This window comes from Salvelinus fontinalis, chromosome 10, assembly GCF_029448725.1.
Source record: "Salvelinus fontinalis isolate EN_2023a chromosome 10, ASM2944872v1, whole genome shotgun sequence".
NCBI lineage: Eukaryota > Metazoa > Chordata > Actinopteri > Salmoniformes > Salmonidae > Salvelinus > Salvelinus fontinalis.
This window is the reverse complement of record NC_074674.1, coordinates 24,016,206-24,032,524: the sequence shown is the minus strand read 5'-3', so window position 1 is coordinate 24,032,524 and position 16,319 is coordinate 24,016,206. Positions and strand designations below refer to the sequence as shown.

Below are 16,319 nucleotides of genomic sequence, written 5' to 3'. Positions count from 1 at the left end.
CCATCAGCTGTCCACGGCCACCTCCCCTACAGTCCCCTCAGCCAGAGGATGGCCCCCACCGCTTGGCACCCTGCCACCATCAGGAGCTGAAGAGGACCTATTAGATTGGTTAGATAGAGGCCTCTTGTTTCAATGTGTCCTTCAGGATTAGCCTGGCCAATGCCTGTCAGATTAAAAGGCACCTCAGCCTAGCTGCTAGATTTGAGGGGAGAGCAGAGTCTGACCGACAAACTCAGGAGAGCTTTTGCCATGAAACCCTGCTCTGGAGCTCCACCTGACAGAACATTGAGCCAAGGCTGATAATCACCGTAGAAAACAAGTCAAATAAACTTGAAAAGTAACCCAAACAATGTGCTTATTTGTTTTAAGTCTAAGCAAAGGGATGTGTGAATTGTCTAAAACGACTGACAGCCCAGTGGACAAAGACACCGGTGTCCTCTGTCAGGCAGATGCATGTATGTCTTGACAATGTAGTGGCCTGTCTGTAGCTCTTGCCACACATCGCTCAGTGGATCCAGACAAATCCATTGGTATTCTGAGCACTCTGCCTTATCCTGCGCTCTCCTCTCGGTTATGAGAGGAATGTCTTCGATTTAGAGATACTTTGATTAAAAAAATAATAACAATAATCACAATCACATAGACTAAAGTCTTCTAACATCAATCAAACAGATAGTAATTTAGCTTTTTCAACAGTTACGGGAGAAATTGGTCTTGCTCGTCTAAAACACTTGCTCGTCTAAGACACTCACACCCAAAAGCAAGCTGATAACTATCAGAGGCTGAGGCTCCCAAAGAAAAAGGATCTCTGAGGTATTCTCACATGAGACCAGGTAGAAGAGAAGGGCTTCCAGAGACAGATTCCAAGGTGTGTGGTCAACACAGCTATGAGAGGGGAGAAACCCTTTCATATCCCTTCATAGATTCAAGAAACCTTCTCTGATCGTGCTTCTCTAAGTCCTCAGTCCTGCCCCTAGTGGGTGAAAATGGAAGTTGCTCATTGGAGAGAGAAGGAGGGGGAGGGAAGAGAGAGAGAGAGGGCAGTCTGCAGATCTCCGCCATTTCGTAACCAGATTGTTTACTGACACAACGTGGCCAACGCTGCATTTTTCCACTAGGTGGGGGACATGTGGCCAGGATTTACGTGGATGGGGGATGGGAGCTCCAAGGCAGATCCACCTATGGGTTCTAATAAATAATTAGCCAACATGAGAAAAGACAAATATATCAGAATCTTTACAAAATGTAGGCTACATAATGAAAGCCTGTACAAAAAAAAGATGCAAAAAATGTAAACTGTAAACAAACAAAACCGACTTCGAAATGTTCATATCAGACAATGTCATTTAAAAATGACTGCATCTGCCAACCATTTCTTTCTAAAAATAAATCTAAATGGCAGTGAGGTCAGTGCACCCTATAGCTATTAGAACACAGCTAACTACATGACTAAAGTCTATCTTGGGTTGTGGGTTCTGACGCCAGCCCCCTGTATAAGGCTTGTCTAGCTATTGAAAGGCTGTGAACGATTAGAAAACATCTAATATAGCCTGGCAATGTAAACAACAATCTAGCTTCCTCCTATCACAGGTGATAAGACTGCCCAGCGCCCAAGAGGGAAACATCCTAAACAAAAGACGTATTAACAAAAGGGCAAAACAGCTATTGAGCAATGACCATCAACGCCTTGAAGATCGCCTCCTCTTTCCTCGAAGATGGATGATTTGTATCATTACATTCACATGACGGCAGCATGAACAAAAAGTGAGGAATTTGTACTTGTAACAATGTGAAAAAAATCAACTACTGTTACAAAGCCATTATGGAGTGCAAAATGCAGGCACCATCACACTGGATACTGAAGATGGTGCGGAACAGCACTGAGGCTACGGTATTGTAAGACCTGAGTCTGACTATCGCACAGGATTATCCTGCAGTCATTCATCCTTCTGTTTCTCTCCAGTGTGTATTTTACCATATGGGACATTTTCCCTGGGGTACCTCCTTGGCCCTTTCCTGGAGGAGAGGGTAGGGCTGCAAAGAGAAAGAGAAGGAAGGAGAGAGAGGAGTGAAACGAGGATGGGTCTGAGTCCTGGACTGCCTGCCGGACAGCAAGGGAGGAACACCATGTGAGATTTCCAAGAAGTCGGACCACTGCCCTGAGTGCATTCATCTCCAGCCTACTGTAGCATGCTCCTTTCCCTTGTGTCAATGCTCCAAACACAGCTATCAATCAATGGACATTTCCCAGACAGCAGGACCCACAAAACACCTTGGCGAGATTCAAATAGCCATTCTTCTAACACCTGACCCAGGTGAACACAGTGCATTACTAACCACTTCACCATAGGGGAGTAGCGGCTTGCTGCCATATGAAATGCTGCAGTCACAGATCACATCAGGCTGAAAAAGCCTTGATTACTGATCAAACTCTCTGTTCAAGCCTGCTGTCATGGACTCTGAAGACTGGCTTCACAGCCCAGAATAGGCTACTGTCCCCTTCCCTGTGGTAAATATGTACTTGCAGTAGGCATCATACCTGCTTTCTCCTGATGGCCTCCATTGAGGAGAGTGGTGGAGAGGGAGAGAGAGTGTGGGTGCAAGAGAGGAGCAGGAGTCTCCAACGGATTGTTCCTCTTCTCCTTTTCCTCCTCGCATGCAGACATTCAACTCGTTGGTCATGTGACCCAGCAGCTCCCTCTGTCGGTCCCTCTCTTCAGAGGTCTTCCACAGAGCATGCGCAGTCAGTTCGAATCAGTGGCTCCTCTTTTTTTCTCTCTCGCGACCTGTGCGCGGATGAATGTGGACAGCCATTTCAGGAACAGCAACAACAAAAAAGTGAGAAACGGTCGCTAAGCAAGGGGCCAAAAGAGGAGAGCTGTGTGCGCGAGTCAGCTTCTTAAAAACTCAATCAACACTGTTCTCCTTTAAAACAGAGCCCGCGAGGAGAGGCAAAAATGTAACTAGCATGGGAGCGATCCTCAGCCATCTCACCTCATTTTAATCTTTTAGCAGACGCTCTTATCCAGAGAGATTTACAGTAGTAAGTGCCTACATGCATTACTTTTTCATACTGGTCTCCCGTGGGAATCGAACCCACAACCCTGGCGTTGCAAGCACCATGACCTATGAACTGACCCACAATTGGCCATCAGGCCAAGCCAACTCTTCAACAGATAGGCCTACTGTAATGTACCTGTGGAAATGATGGATGCCAACTTCACTGTGTCGGCTAGGAGAGGTCAGAAAAGGCATCTAGCGAACTGTTCTGTGACATGACCCTTGAAGTAGACAATCGCATGTGAATTCTAAATCAAATATAATGACGAACGAGCCATAGGAGAAAGCTTGGGGGTGAGGACAATCTCTGTGAAAAATTAAGCTAAACTATAACCAAATCAAAAAGGCGTCGAACTGTGTGGACTGCCGATGATGTCGCTACCTTTTGGCACAATCATTTTTCTGTTTGGTTCATAACAGAAAACAAATTCATAACAGAAAAAAAGGATCTAATCCAATCCCATTGCTTCAATAGCTTGTTAAACACTTCCTTAGGCAACAGTGACTTGGATCTTGTTTCAGTGGTGGAATCTTTTGGCATAGAACTACGTCAATGCCTATGTCACTACTTTATCCACTTGAATAAAATACGAAATAGCAGCAAGCAAGATTGATAGCAAACTTTGGTTTTTAATCCCAACGTTCTGGCATGTCTGCCTTCTGATTTGTTGGGAGTCGCCAGGATAGTTTTTTTTCTTATCGACATAGGCAATGACGTAGTTCTTTTTGGCCAAAAGAGTCAATCATTGAAACCAGACTCTAGTCACTGTGTCGCCTGGAGGGGGGGGTTCGAGAATATTGATTTACACTGGTGAGTGACTAGTCCACCTCTTCTTTTGAGAGGTGAAATACATTATCTGTGTAGTCAGGGTCTCTCCCTCTCCCCCTGTTTTTCTCCCTTGCTATCTGCACTTCTCCCTCTGAAAGGATGGGAGGTATCAAGGCTTCCTCTCTGACCACTGAATTAATTCCTTATATTATCCTCAGGCTGAAGACCATAGGGCAACACCACACAGTGCCTCCCCAGAAGAGTCAGGGAAACTAGCACACATATCACAATAATACAGGCCAGGGTCCTTCTCTGATTTGATATGCACACATCCACTATTGTTTTCCCATCCTCTCCAGAGTGATGTATTTTAATTTGTTGTGGTAAATGAAAACACAAAAATTAATTGTTTAACTCCAAGCTGAAGTGGCAAGGATATCAAGGGAGGATATGAAAATAGGCTATCAATTTATCAGAGATAGTTTGATAAGGACACTCCAAATCTGGCACATAAGCCTTTCAGAATGTTACGTTTATTAGCTACATAGGATGGGAATCACGCTGCCCTATTGTCAGGCCCTAAACATGGCACCACAAGGCAGTGAGGCAGTCTACCGGGCATGCTCAGTAGGCATCTCAGCCATTTTGAAGCTCTATGAACTAACTAAGTGGCAGGCAATGGAGTAAAATCTGAGAAACCTCAGCAGTCCCTTTCCACAAAAATCAAACAATGATCTTAAACCCACACCATATTTCGAAATCTTACATCCCACAAAGAAAAATCTGTTTCATGTTTTCTGTTGGACAGAAATCAATGTATTTTCTTATGCCACGATAGAGCTGACGCAGGAAGAAAGCGAGAGCAAGAAAGAAAGAGAAAGAATTCAGTATTATAGAAACTGAGGCCATAATAGGAGTTCTTTTAGTCTACTCGCAGCAGTGTATGCTACCACACGCCCACGGAAAGCCGGGGCCCACTGCCAGTGAGACATTTAGTCCTCATCTCTTCTGACTATGGCCACTAAAATTAGTACAACCTATGCACACACACACGACGAGAGGCTATCAGAAGTCACTAGTACTCTACAATAAAATCTCCAAAAACTGGTGACTGGTGTCATGCTAACAGCCTTCAAGAAAAGGGCTTGACAAAGACTTCTACATTCAGACAATTTCCATCCCACTCTAGTCTGCCACCACCCAAGTTAGTTAACCCCTCAACTCCAACAGAATACCTCACAATTGGTTGATTCTCAGGATTACAATGTTCAACAGACTGTATTTGAGGACAGCGTACAATTCGGCTAGATTTGTAAACAACATCAATGCTGTTCACTCGGAACTAAGGCCTTTCCCAAATCAACCCGACTAATACAAAGACAGAATGCCTGATGTCCTCATTAACTAATTCAAAGAGTCAGAGGGGAACACAGGGCTTCCACTTCCCTGTCCCTGCTGAGCTGAGCTCCTGGGGGTGGATATGGATTTGAGGCCCCTCTACATGTACATGGAGCGTTCAGAGGATAGTCCCTCAGTCATTCACAGGAATATGGCTTAGCCAGACACATACTAGTCTACCGCCAGCTGATCAAGTCTTGCCGGGCATCTAGTTCTCCTGATTGATAAACCTGAGCGTTTCTGGTCTACAGGTAAAAGACATGGCCAAGTCTGTGGAACCTTGACACAATTCAATCGATTAGCTTAATTAATTAACCAATCAATCATGGGGCGTAGCTTTCAAAAAAAAGACAGAAATTAAGGAGGCTGTCAATTCCCAAACTATTTGAAAAGACAACTGAGATCCATCTGGGCAAGCCCCATTAGAAGAGACATAAAAAAAAATGGAGATTGTAATAATCCCATCCTTTTCTTTCAAGTTCGCCCCCAGGCAACCATTGAAGTACATGGATAAAGCAGTGAATCACCATCGATGGGGGAGGAGGAAAAGGGCGAAAGTAGAGCTCCACACTCAACATCTAGCTTCCCACACATGCACTGTCCCAGCTCAGGTCACATGACCAACTCTCTGTAGAAAGCTCTGACATGGCCTTTACTGGGCATGCTCAGATGGAGCCCTGCTTTTTTTCATGGTGAAGGAAGAGGGAAAAAAACATTGCAGCCATTTCGTGAAACGATATCAAGAGACAACAATGGGCATTGGGAAAACTGTCAAGGGGTTTACCACATTTCAGAATGTGAATGTCTAGTTATAAAATCATCACATTTTACTGGATGATTTCAATCACTGGCATCAACCGGTAACACAATCCAAAATATTATTTACTGCAAAGGCCTAATCACATCAACAAGATTTAGGATGTCAGAAAATATTTTCTTTGTCGAAAATTAGGGAAACAGTTTCTCTGGCCAAGTCTCTGATACTCGGCCTAGCGTACATTTGTAGATAGCATAAATATTAAATCACGTACCTAACAAGAACAGATTATTTTGGTGCTGCACCGTACTAAAACAGTAAGCTATTACCTTCTTCGGAACAATGATTTCCCTTTAACAAAGCACAAAGATACTAAATTATACCACCCTACGTCAATCTTAATGTAAGAACCACTTTCCAGTCACAAACTTGAACTCCTCACCCACCAGGGGCCAAGAAGTTCCCAATTCTTCATTATTTAAAAAAAAACACTGGATAAGCTGTTCTGAGGTAGGCCTAAAACTAAGGAGTCCATATGGGTCATTGTCTGTTGTTTTGTACAGTTTAACACTAAGTGGATTTATCGCCCACCAACAACCTGAATGGTGTTGGCAACAGCATTATGATCTGTTCCGACTGCATCTAACTCAAATGACATTGATGAAATTGTTTGCATTGTAATACAAATAATCTGTAGAACACAGCAGTATTCACTTTCCATTCAAGTGTTGCACTGCTGCTGGACTTATTTAATCAGAATAGCCTGAACTAAAGAGGCCTACCCATCAAATAAGTGTTCCACCGAAAAGAGGCATCACATGTTTTCCCACCAAGAGTAGGATCTTTGTAGATGATAAGCTGCATGCTCCATCATGACCCAAAAACAAGGAAGATCAGGGTTTTTCCCATCACAGTCTTCTATCCAATGAGAGAGAGCACAAGACACATCCCAAATCGGCCAGTTCACCCACTCCTTCGCCATTTGAGAGATAAGTCAAAGGCACTTCAGCCACCACACTGGAACTAGCTAAACCCATATCTACACATATCCTACCTGCACATCGCAAACAATAGGCTACATACATACAGCTTGAGGCCAGGTGGCTATTCAATGATTTACCAGTTGTCTGACAAATTAAAAATAGAGATGAAAGAAATACTGTGATAACTACAACATGAGTGATGCATAGAGAAATAAAGAGCAATAATTCCCCTATTATACTAAAAAAAGATTCAGAGGCCCAGTGTAAGGTTGCAGTAATGTCGCCCCCACCATGTTACTCCCCCTCACCACAGTGCACCATACCTTTGTCAGCAACAGAGATGCCGTGCCTTCAAGAAGCCGAGCTGACGCCATAAAGAGCCGGTCGTTCCTGTTAAGGCCAGAGGCCTAGTTGTCAGCTCTGCCCAGTACCCTGTCTATCCAACAGGAGCAGCAGAGCTCAGCTCAGTGCTGAGCATGCTCACTGATGCCCAACAACTGACAGAGGGAGAGGGAAGACTGCAGGGAAGAACTAGCTTCCGTGGCTAACGATGAGCAAGAAGTGGAATTTGCCAGTCCAGAGGCATTCACGTTTACCCACACCGCCGCAAGTCAACAGTCCGACCATCTTGTATCATCAAACCGCTTCTCCTTCAAACATTTTTGACTTCTGTAAAGAACATTTGGGTTGAAGAATAATTTGTTTTATAATTCTTTCCACTAATGTTTCCCAATGCTCTCCTCCAAAATGCCTGCTAATGGCTGCAACAACTACCACAGGGTCAAAATAAAGTCAATTTGGGATACATTAGGTCAGGCTCTCCCTTATCTGGCTCAAACAACAAAGCAGGCTGTGGGACTCTTCTTAGAGTGCCATCACCAGCGACTTTAATCACAATTTAGGTCTACACACTCACAATACTAATATTCAAAGAAAAGTAAAAATAAGGCAACACGTCAGTAAACCATGAACTATCTATTTGATTCAGAGGCCAGTATAAACAAACATTAACAACATCCATTCCTCCGTGTTCCCTGCCAAAGCAAATGCAATGGGCATGGTGTGTGTGGTTATTACTGGCATGTGTAGGCTATTGTCTGCAAGAAAAAAACATATGTTGGCTATGTGGCTCTGGAGCTATAATGAATGGATCTTTGGGTGCAGAAGGCGACAACCTCAAATTAGAAGATTCCTCCCTGTCAACAAGCCAGATGCATGTTGTCCCTCGCAGAATTGACATTGGCATTTTCAAACAGATGGAGAGGACTGAGGAGTGCTACCTCTCAATGGAAGGAAGCTGTCAGGGAGTGTTGAAGGAGACTGTCCTCGAGTGAAACATAATTCGAACTCCCTCTGTCGGATAACAGCGGACTGTCACAAAATTGCAAATGAAATGTACATGAGAGTTCTTGAGTAGATATTACCAGTGGTGTAGTGGAGGGTATACACAGGTACAGGCCGTATTCAGTGGGCATTGCGTATACTCACTTCTTAATCCCCACTGATATGTATCAAATTAGTGTAGTGGCGGTAAACACTATCACTTTATAGGGCTGATGAAACCGAGTGGACAGTTTAGCTTAAAAAGTTGATCAAATATTATTTATTCAAATTTTAGGCGCAGCAATGTACACATGGCAGTAGACCTACGCAAATGCAATTTGCGGTAAAACACATTCATATAATGCGCACCGCACATGCAAGCGGTTTCAGGCAGAGATGGAAATGTCCATATGAAAGAGGGGGAATTTAAAGATGCAATAACTATCATGGGTTGCTAATATGATTAGGATAATTCCTTTGGCTGCTAGACAATGAAAGACAGTTGAAAGTAAACCAATAGAACACATCCCTATCTGTCAGAATGATATAATTATTTTCATTAATCCAGTGGCCATTTATTTTTGCAAACTCACTCCAGCTACAAAAACACTGCTAGCCAAACAGTGCTAGATGCCTTCACACTAGAATTAAAGGGTAACTGTACTAAAGTCTAAATGTCTTAGATGTTTCCTTAAAAGTGGTCTCCTGATCTGGTTTAAGCATTGCTATGGACTTAAACCAAATGGTATGTTCTTTCTATAAATAAATAGTGTGACTAAGAACAAAGTCTAAATATTGGGGGGGAAATCTGAAACCGGTGAATTTCTGACTCAGTTTATCTGTTTTAATAATAGGTACTACTATTAGCCTACTGCACAGTGCATCTTGGGTTGGCCTGACTAAGACCATCATGGGATATATAATTTTAGGTCAGTCAGAGTGTCACAGAATTTTTCACACAGTGAAAAAGGAGGATTTTGAATATACCCACTTCTCCAGAGACCACTTGATATTACCGAAGTCTGTTTACATATTGATCAAATTACATTTCTACGACCCGTGAGCTAATCATTCGACCTTGTTGGTTGAGTCAACACCGAGGGTGTTGGGAAGTGCGTGCAACAATGTTTCCAGCTGCAGTCACTTCTGGCTTTATTTTAACAAATCCGTATGCTTATGCTTGTTACTTTGTTTCGTTCCGCAACGAGCCACTCACTGTCTGCTGGACCAAGCAACTTGTTACTGTACTCAAGTTTATTTGGCTACACTGTACATAGCTAGCTAACGAACCCGTATGCTTCCCTGTGCATACTACAAGCGTTGCTCTTCTGTAGCGTTACCTTAGCTATCCTTTTAAAAGCAACTAGATTCCTATCATAGTTGTTGTATTGGATCTCAAATGTACTAGCTGGTTAACTGGGGATTAGCAGGAGTTCCAAGCTAACGAGCTCCATTGTCGAGCTGTAGTCAACTTTTGATGTCTCGTGCAGCCAACACCAGCTATGTTAGTCGCTTGATTTGAGAAGGAATTTGAAATTTTACACTAACCAGAATAATGCTAGCTACTTCGTTAATAAACGTGAAAAACAATAACGTATATCAACGATAACTACATCCTTGGACCAGATCCCTGTTTGGACCCCAATACACGTATCCAAGTTCGATTCATATAACGTTATAACGTTAGGCAGCGCGTTAATATTACAAAAAGCTAACTTGTTAGCTAACGTTAAGCTAAGCAGCTACCTAGCAGCTCACTGCATATTGTGGGAAAATAGATTACTCTCGCAATAGAAAATGCCCCAAAAAAGGTGTAGAAAAATCATTTCAATAGTTATGCAAGAGTTAAACCAATTGAAATAATGTGAGTTTGTGGTTTGCACAGGTAAAACACTAGCTAACTGGAGAGCCGGATGGCGACAAGGCCCTGGAACTTGTATGACTGAACAAAGCTGAATGCATCAACATGCACAATTCAGATTCCGGGGCAGCGCATCCTCCTAGCGATACAAGCACATTCAATTGCCCTACCGACACAAAAGCAGGGTTTCAAAATTGACAGTACCGGGCGGGCAGTTTGAAATTTGCTGAAAGCAGAGGTCTCACAACATTTATCCTCGTTTAAGTTTTTTGTCCTAAAACTACAACATTTGTTGAAACGGGCAAGCCCACACAGTCATACAAAAACACACAGCTGCAGGAAACCATTGATGTAAATATGCCCCTCTTGCTTACCTCGGCTTGCACGGAAGCCATGGTTCCTTTTGCCTGACCAGTCTCCGCCCACTTAACTCATTGCGTCATCACATTCATTTCTTTGACGTGCTCAATAGCGGTCTGCTATAATTGAATTCAATGTAATCGGTATTAGTGATGCTTACATTTTAATCAAGCAGGCTACATATCCGTTCTGGGCATTGCATCCTATGTGTGCACTGTATAGTATGAGCGAGATTTCGCATTTCCACTTGCAAAATGGGACTATAGAATAGTCGTATTGAACCGCTTTTTAAAATGTTCAACATCATGAAAATACGATGAAATGTCATTTGTGCAGTCAAAATACAAAAATAATCACTATTTGTTTATCAACGCCATCAGAAATGTATCAAGGCAATTAAATGCACTATTTCTAGAGGTGCATTAAATTGTGAAATCAAAAAGGTGAAGGATCTGATCTATCTTCATTGTATTGTTCAAACAGAAAATACTACGAAGGTAAGAAACTATGGTCTCTTGGATCCAATAACAACTCAAAGGCAAAGCATCTCTCTCTCTCTCTCCTCTCTTCCTCTCACTCTCTCCTCATCTGCTCTCGCCTCCTCTCGTCTCTCTCTCTCTCTCTCCTCTCCTCTCTCTCCTCGCTCTCTCCTCCTCTCGCTCTCTCTCTCTCTCTCTCCTCTCCCTCTCTCTCTCTCTTCTCTCTCTCTCTCTCTCTCTCTCTCTCTCTCTCTTCTCTCTCACTCTCTCTCTCTCTCTCTCTCTCACTCTCACTCTCTCTCTCTCTCTCTCTCTCTCTCTCTCTCTCTCTCTCTCTCTCTCTCTCTCTCTCTCTCTCTCTCTCTCTCTCTCTCTGACTCTCTCTCTGACTCTCTCTGACTCTCCCTCCAACCCTTGGCAACAATTTTTTCCCCACCTTTATTTAACCAGGTAGGCTAATTGAGAACAAGTTCTCATTTACAACTACGACCTGGCCAAGATAAAGCAAAGCAGTGCTACACAAACAACAACACAGAGTTACACATGGAATAAACAAACATACAGTCAATAACACAATAGAAAAAGTCTATATACAGTGTATGCAAATGAGGAAAGATAAGGGAGGTAAGGCAATGAATAAGCCATAGTGGCGAAATAATTACAGTATGCGCAAATTAACCACTGGAGTGATAGATGTGCAGAAGATGAATGTGCATGTAGAGATACTGGGGTGCAAAGGAGCAAAAGGAGAACAAGTATGCAAGCAGACACAGAGCGACTGATAACAGATCAGCCGTTTCTACAGGGCAAAATAGGAAAATTAAAGCTGAAGTAAACAGCCGGAGGTGATATCTCTACGGGCTGGCTACTCGCTCCTTTCACATTTTCCCCTGTTGCTGCCATTATCATCATGGCTACTGGCCACAATCTTTAGGCCATGCGCCATGCCATTGACAATACAGTATAACTAAGGAAGGCGGCTGCTGTCAGTCACACCAAGGCATGAAGGATGGGAAATGTCACAACTCACTGCATGCACTCACCCTTTCTCCTTCTGAGTAATTGTTAGGCCTATTTCCTTTAACTATTCCTATTATCCTGATCAGAAAGTGTCCTATAAGACCAAACAGACAGCGTATGACTTGCGGACCAAAGACGATTATGAAGGGGATACAGGGCCGGCTCCAAGCATATTTTTGAAATATTTTTATTTATTTAACCTTTATTCAACTAGGCAAGTCAGTTAAGAAACAAATCTTATTTACAATGGTGGCCTACCCCGACCAAACCCGGACGACACTGGGCCAATTGTGCGCCGCCCTATGGGGCTCCCTATCACGGTTGTGATACAGCCTGGAATCAAACCAGGGTCTATAGTGGTTGTCCATTACCAGTTTTTTTCTTGTTTGTCAGTCACTGACAGTCACTCAATTAGCCATGTCAGCTAACAATTTTTAGACTGGTAAGTTAGTTATCTAAACTTGAGGCTAATCATGGCTGAATACTGACCGGGCACACAGGGCATGTGCCCACGGGCCCTAACTGGCAAAATATGTAGATTTGTAGAAAATATGCTTTAAAACTGCACAAACATTATCTCCCTCCCATGGAAAAATGGGTAGAATTACAGAAAATCAGCTGTAAGTTTTGAGGGAGCATGCAATTGGCATGCTGACTGCAGGAATGTCAACCAGAGCTGTTGCCAGATAATATAATGTTAATTTCTCTACCACAACGTTGTTTTACAGAATTTGTCAGTACGTCCAACCGGCCTCACAACCGCATACCATGTGTATGGCATCATGTGGGCGAGTGGATTGCTGATGTCAACATTGTTAACAGAGTGCACCATGGTGGTGGCGGGGTTATGGTATGGGCAGGCATAACCTACTGACAACGAACCCGATTTGCATTTTATCTATTGGCAATTTGAATGCACAAAAATACCTTGTGACCAAGAAATGCATATCTGTATTCCCAGTCATGTGAAATCCATAGATTCCTCACATGAACTGTAACTAAGTAAAATCTTTGAAATTGTTGCATGTTGCGTTTATATTTTTGTTCAGTGTTGACCACTTCCAGACGTATGCCCTCGATCCCAGTCCCATCATTGATATGATTAGTTGAATATATTAAAATAGAATATATTAAAAACAATATATATACATAAGTATGTGGACACCCCTTCAAATTAGTTTCCAACAAGTAACATTTCTGCCCTGCTAGAGCTGCCCCAAGCAACTGTAAGTGCTGTTACTGTGAAGTGGAAAAGTCTAGGAGCAACAACGTCTCAGCCGCGAAGTGGTAGGCCACAAGCTCATAGAATGGGAATGGTTTGTCGAGATCGATGTGGAAGAACGTGAGTGGCCTGCACAGAGTCCTGACCTCAACCCCATCAAACACCTTTGGGATGAATTGGAACACCGACTGTGAGCCAGGCATAATCCCCTAACATCAGTGCCCGACCTCACTAATGCTCTTGTGGCTGAATGGAAGCAAGTCCCAGCAGAAATGTTACAACATCTAGTGAAAAACCTTCCCAGAAGAATGGAGGCTGTTATAGCAGCAAAGGAAGGACCAACTTCATATGAAGGCCCATGATTTTGAAATGAGATGTTCGATGAGCAGGGGTCCACATACTTTTGGTCATGTAGTGTATCACAAAGTATTGGGTTTGCAGTGAGGGAGATGTGGCAGTCAAAACCTGCACCATGATTCCACCTAGTGGTGATTTCACAGAACATACGTCTCATATTCAGTTCAAGACCGGCAGTATTTCTTGACACTGACAAGGACTTATGACACAGACTACTGTCAGGCCAGGACAGAAGGGGTGGATTTCTGAGTTTGTGGCCATACTGATGTGGCACACTGCCCAATTTATGTGGATAGTGTATCTCTTGGGCATAAATCAGATAATAATGACTGACGATAGGAAACTCGTCCCAGAACATTTGGCACTATACATTATGTTGTAGGCTAACGTGATCTCACAATTACACAATAGAAAAGGGGGTTCTCTCTCAAAGCACATATAGAAGAAGCCTGCTTTTTTTTTTAGCAGATATCCAAAATACGGATTCTTAATCCACACATGATTTGCCTCACAAGTAATTTGTATTTTCTGGTGTAAAAATACATGTTTTGAAAAGAATATCAAACAAATATCGACATCAGCTAAATTTACTAGATATAGGCAAAGACACGGAGAGAAATCCTACACTTTGAGACTCACCACGATTCTGTTATAGCTCTCTATCTCTCTCCGGTGTTTTAAAATGACACATAAAGCTTGGAGTCAATCACACTTCTGTGAAATCAAACTGTCCACTTAGAAAGCAACACTGATTGACAATAAATTTCACATGCTGTTGTGCAAATGGAATAGACAAAAGGTGGAAATTATAGGCATTTAGCAAGACACCACCAAAAAAGGAGTGATTCTGCAGGTGGTGACCACAGACCACTTCTCAGTTCCTATGCTTCCTGGCTGATGTTTTGGTCACTTTTGAATGCTGGCGGTGCTCTCACTCTAGTGGTAGCATGAGACGGAGTCTACAACCCACACAAGTGGCTCAGGTAGTGCAGTTCATCCAGGATGGCACATGAATGCGAGCTGTGGCAAAAAGGTTTGCTGTGTCTGTCAGCGTAGTGTCCAGAGCATGGAGGCGCTACCAGGAGACAGGCCAGTACATCAGGAGATGTGGAGGAGGCCGTAGGAGGGCAACAACCCAGCAGCAGGACCGCTACCTCCGCCTTTGTGCAAGGAGGTGCACTGCCAGAGCCCTGCAAAATGACCTCCAGCAGGCCACAAATGTGCATGTGTCAGTATATGGTCTCACAAGGGGTCTGAGGATCTCATCTCAGTACCTAATGGCAGTCAGGCTACCTCTGGCGAGCACATGGAGGGCTGTGCGGCCCCACAAAGAAATGCCACCACACACCATGACTGACCCACCGCCAAACCGGTCATGCTGGAGGATGTTGCAGGCAGCAGAACGTTCTCCAGACTCTGTCACGTCTGTCACATGTGCTCATGTGCTCAGTGTGAACCTGCTTTCATCTGTGAAGAGCACAGGGCGACAGTGGCGAATTTGCCAATCTTGGTGTTCTCTGGCAAATGCCAAACGTCCTGCACGGTGCTGGGCTGTAAGCACAACCCCCACCTGTGGACGTCGGGCCCTCATACCACCCTCATGGAGTCTGTTTCTGACCGTTTGAGCAGACACATGCACATTTTTGGCCTGCTGGAGGTCATTTTGCAGGGCTCTGGCAGTGCACCTCCTTGCACAAAGGCGGAGGTAGCGGTCCTGCTGCTGGGTTGTTGCCCTCCTACGGCCTCCTCCACGTCTCCTGATGTACTGGCCTGTCTCCTGGTAGTGCCTCCATGCTCTGGACACTACGCTGACAGACACAGCAAACCTTTTTGCCACAGCTCGCATTGATGTGCCATCCTGGATGAACTGCACTACCTGAGCCACTTGTGTGGGTTGTAGACTCCGTCTCGTGCTACCACAGAGTAAGAGCACCGCCAGCATTCAAAAGTGACCAAAACATCAGCCAGGAAGCATAGGAACTGAGAAGTGGTCTGTGGTCACCACCTGCAGAATCACTCCTTTATTGGGGGTGTCTTGCTAATTGCCTATAATTTCCACTTTTTGTCTATTCCATTTGCACAACAGCATGTGAAATTTATTGTCAATCAGTGTTGCTTCCTAATTGGACAGTTTGATTTCACAGAAGTGTGATTGACTTGGAGTAACATTGTGTTGTTTAAGCGTTCCCTTTATTTTTTTGAGCAGTGTATGAACCTGGTGATTATCACACAGTACTTTAAAACAACTGTTACATATAGAAATGTTTATTTCGACATTTATAAAGAATAACTTTGATCAACAATAGCAGCTATTTTGACACTGTCATGTTGATCTGAGCCTTGCTGTTGGCTCAGCCATAGGAAGAGGTAAAGAGAGGCCCAACTCATTGGAAAATCTGTCTCCCTCCTGCAGATGGTGAATTTTCGCTCACCAAGCAAGGAGTTTTTATATGGAGGTCAATTTGGTCATCAACAAAAATTTATGGCTTATCTGCTACCTGACATTTATTTGATTGTTTATACGTTTCGTAATGCTTAAGTTGTTACGAGTGTACTGATATAAGAAGGACGGACACGTGACATCCCCGCAACTTTGAGAAAAGGCTCTTCATATTGAAGTTGTATAAAAATGGCTATTCATGGCATGAAGCGAGTAGCATAGCACTGCTCCATTGAATACAGGTGGTCGACGTCGACAACCCTCATCAAATATTCCAAAAAGTATTCAAA

The 16,319-nt window shown here is 43.5% G+C and overlaps 1 protein-coding gene across 3 annotated transcripts in view; it reads right to left on the bottom strand.

Moving 5' to 3' along the window:
* LOC129863845 (histone-lysine N-methyltransferase EHMT1-like) overlaps positions 1-10,614 on the bottom strand; it is a 28,393-nt gene extending 17,779 nt beyond the window's left edge. Inside the window, exon 1 of one of the 3 annotated variants that reach the window (XM_055936172.1) lies at positions 10,526-10,614. In XM_055936172.1, the coding sequence (XP_055792147.1) occupies positions 10,526-10,546 (21 nt within the window). In that variant the 5' untranslated portion in view covers positions 10,547-10,614. Of the gene's footprint in view, positions 1-2,539; positions 2,687-7,290; positions 7,455-10,525 lie in introns of those variants that run through there. The other 2 variants (XM_055936170.1, XM_055936171.1) reach the window with 2 other exon arrangements.
* Positions 10,615-16,319: the final 5,705 nt, after the last annotated feature.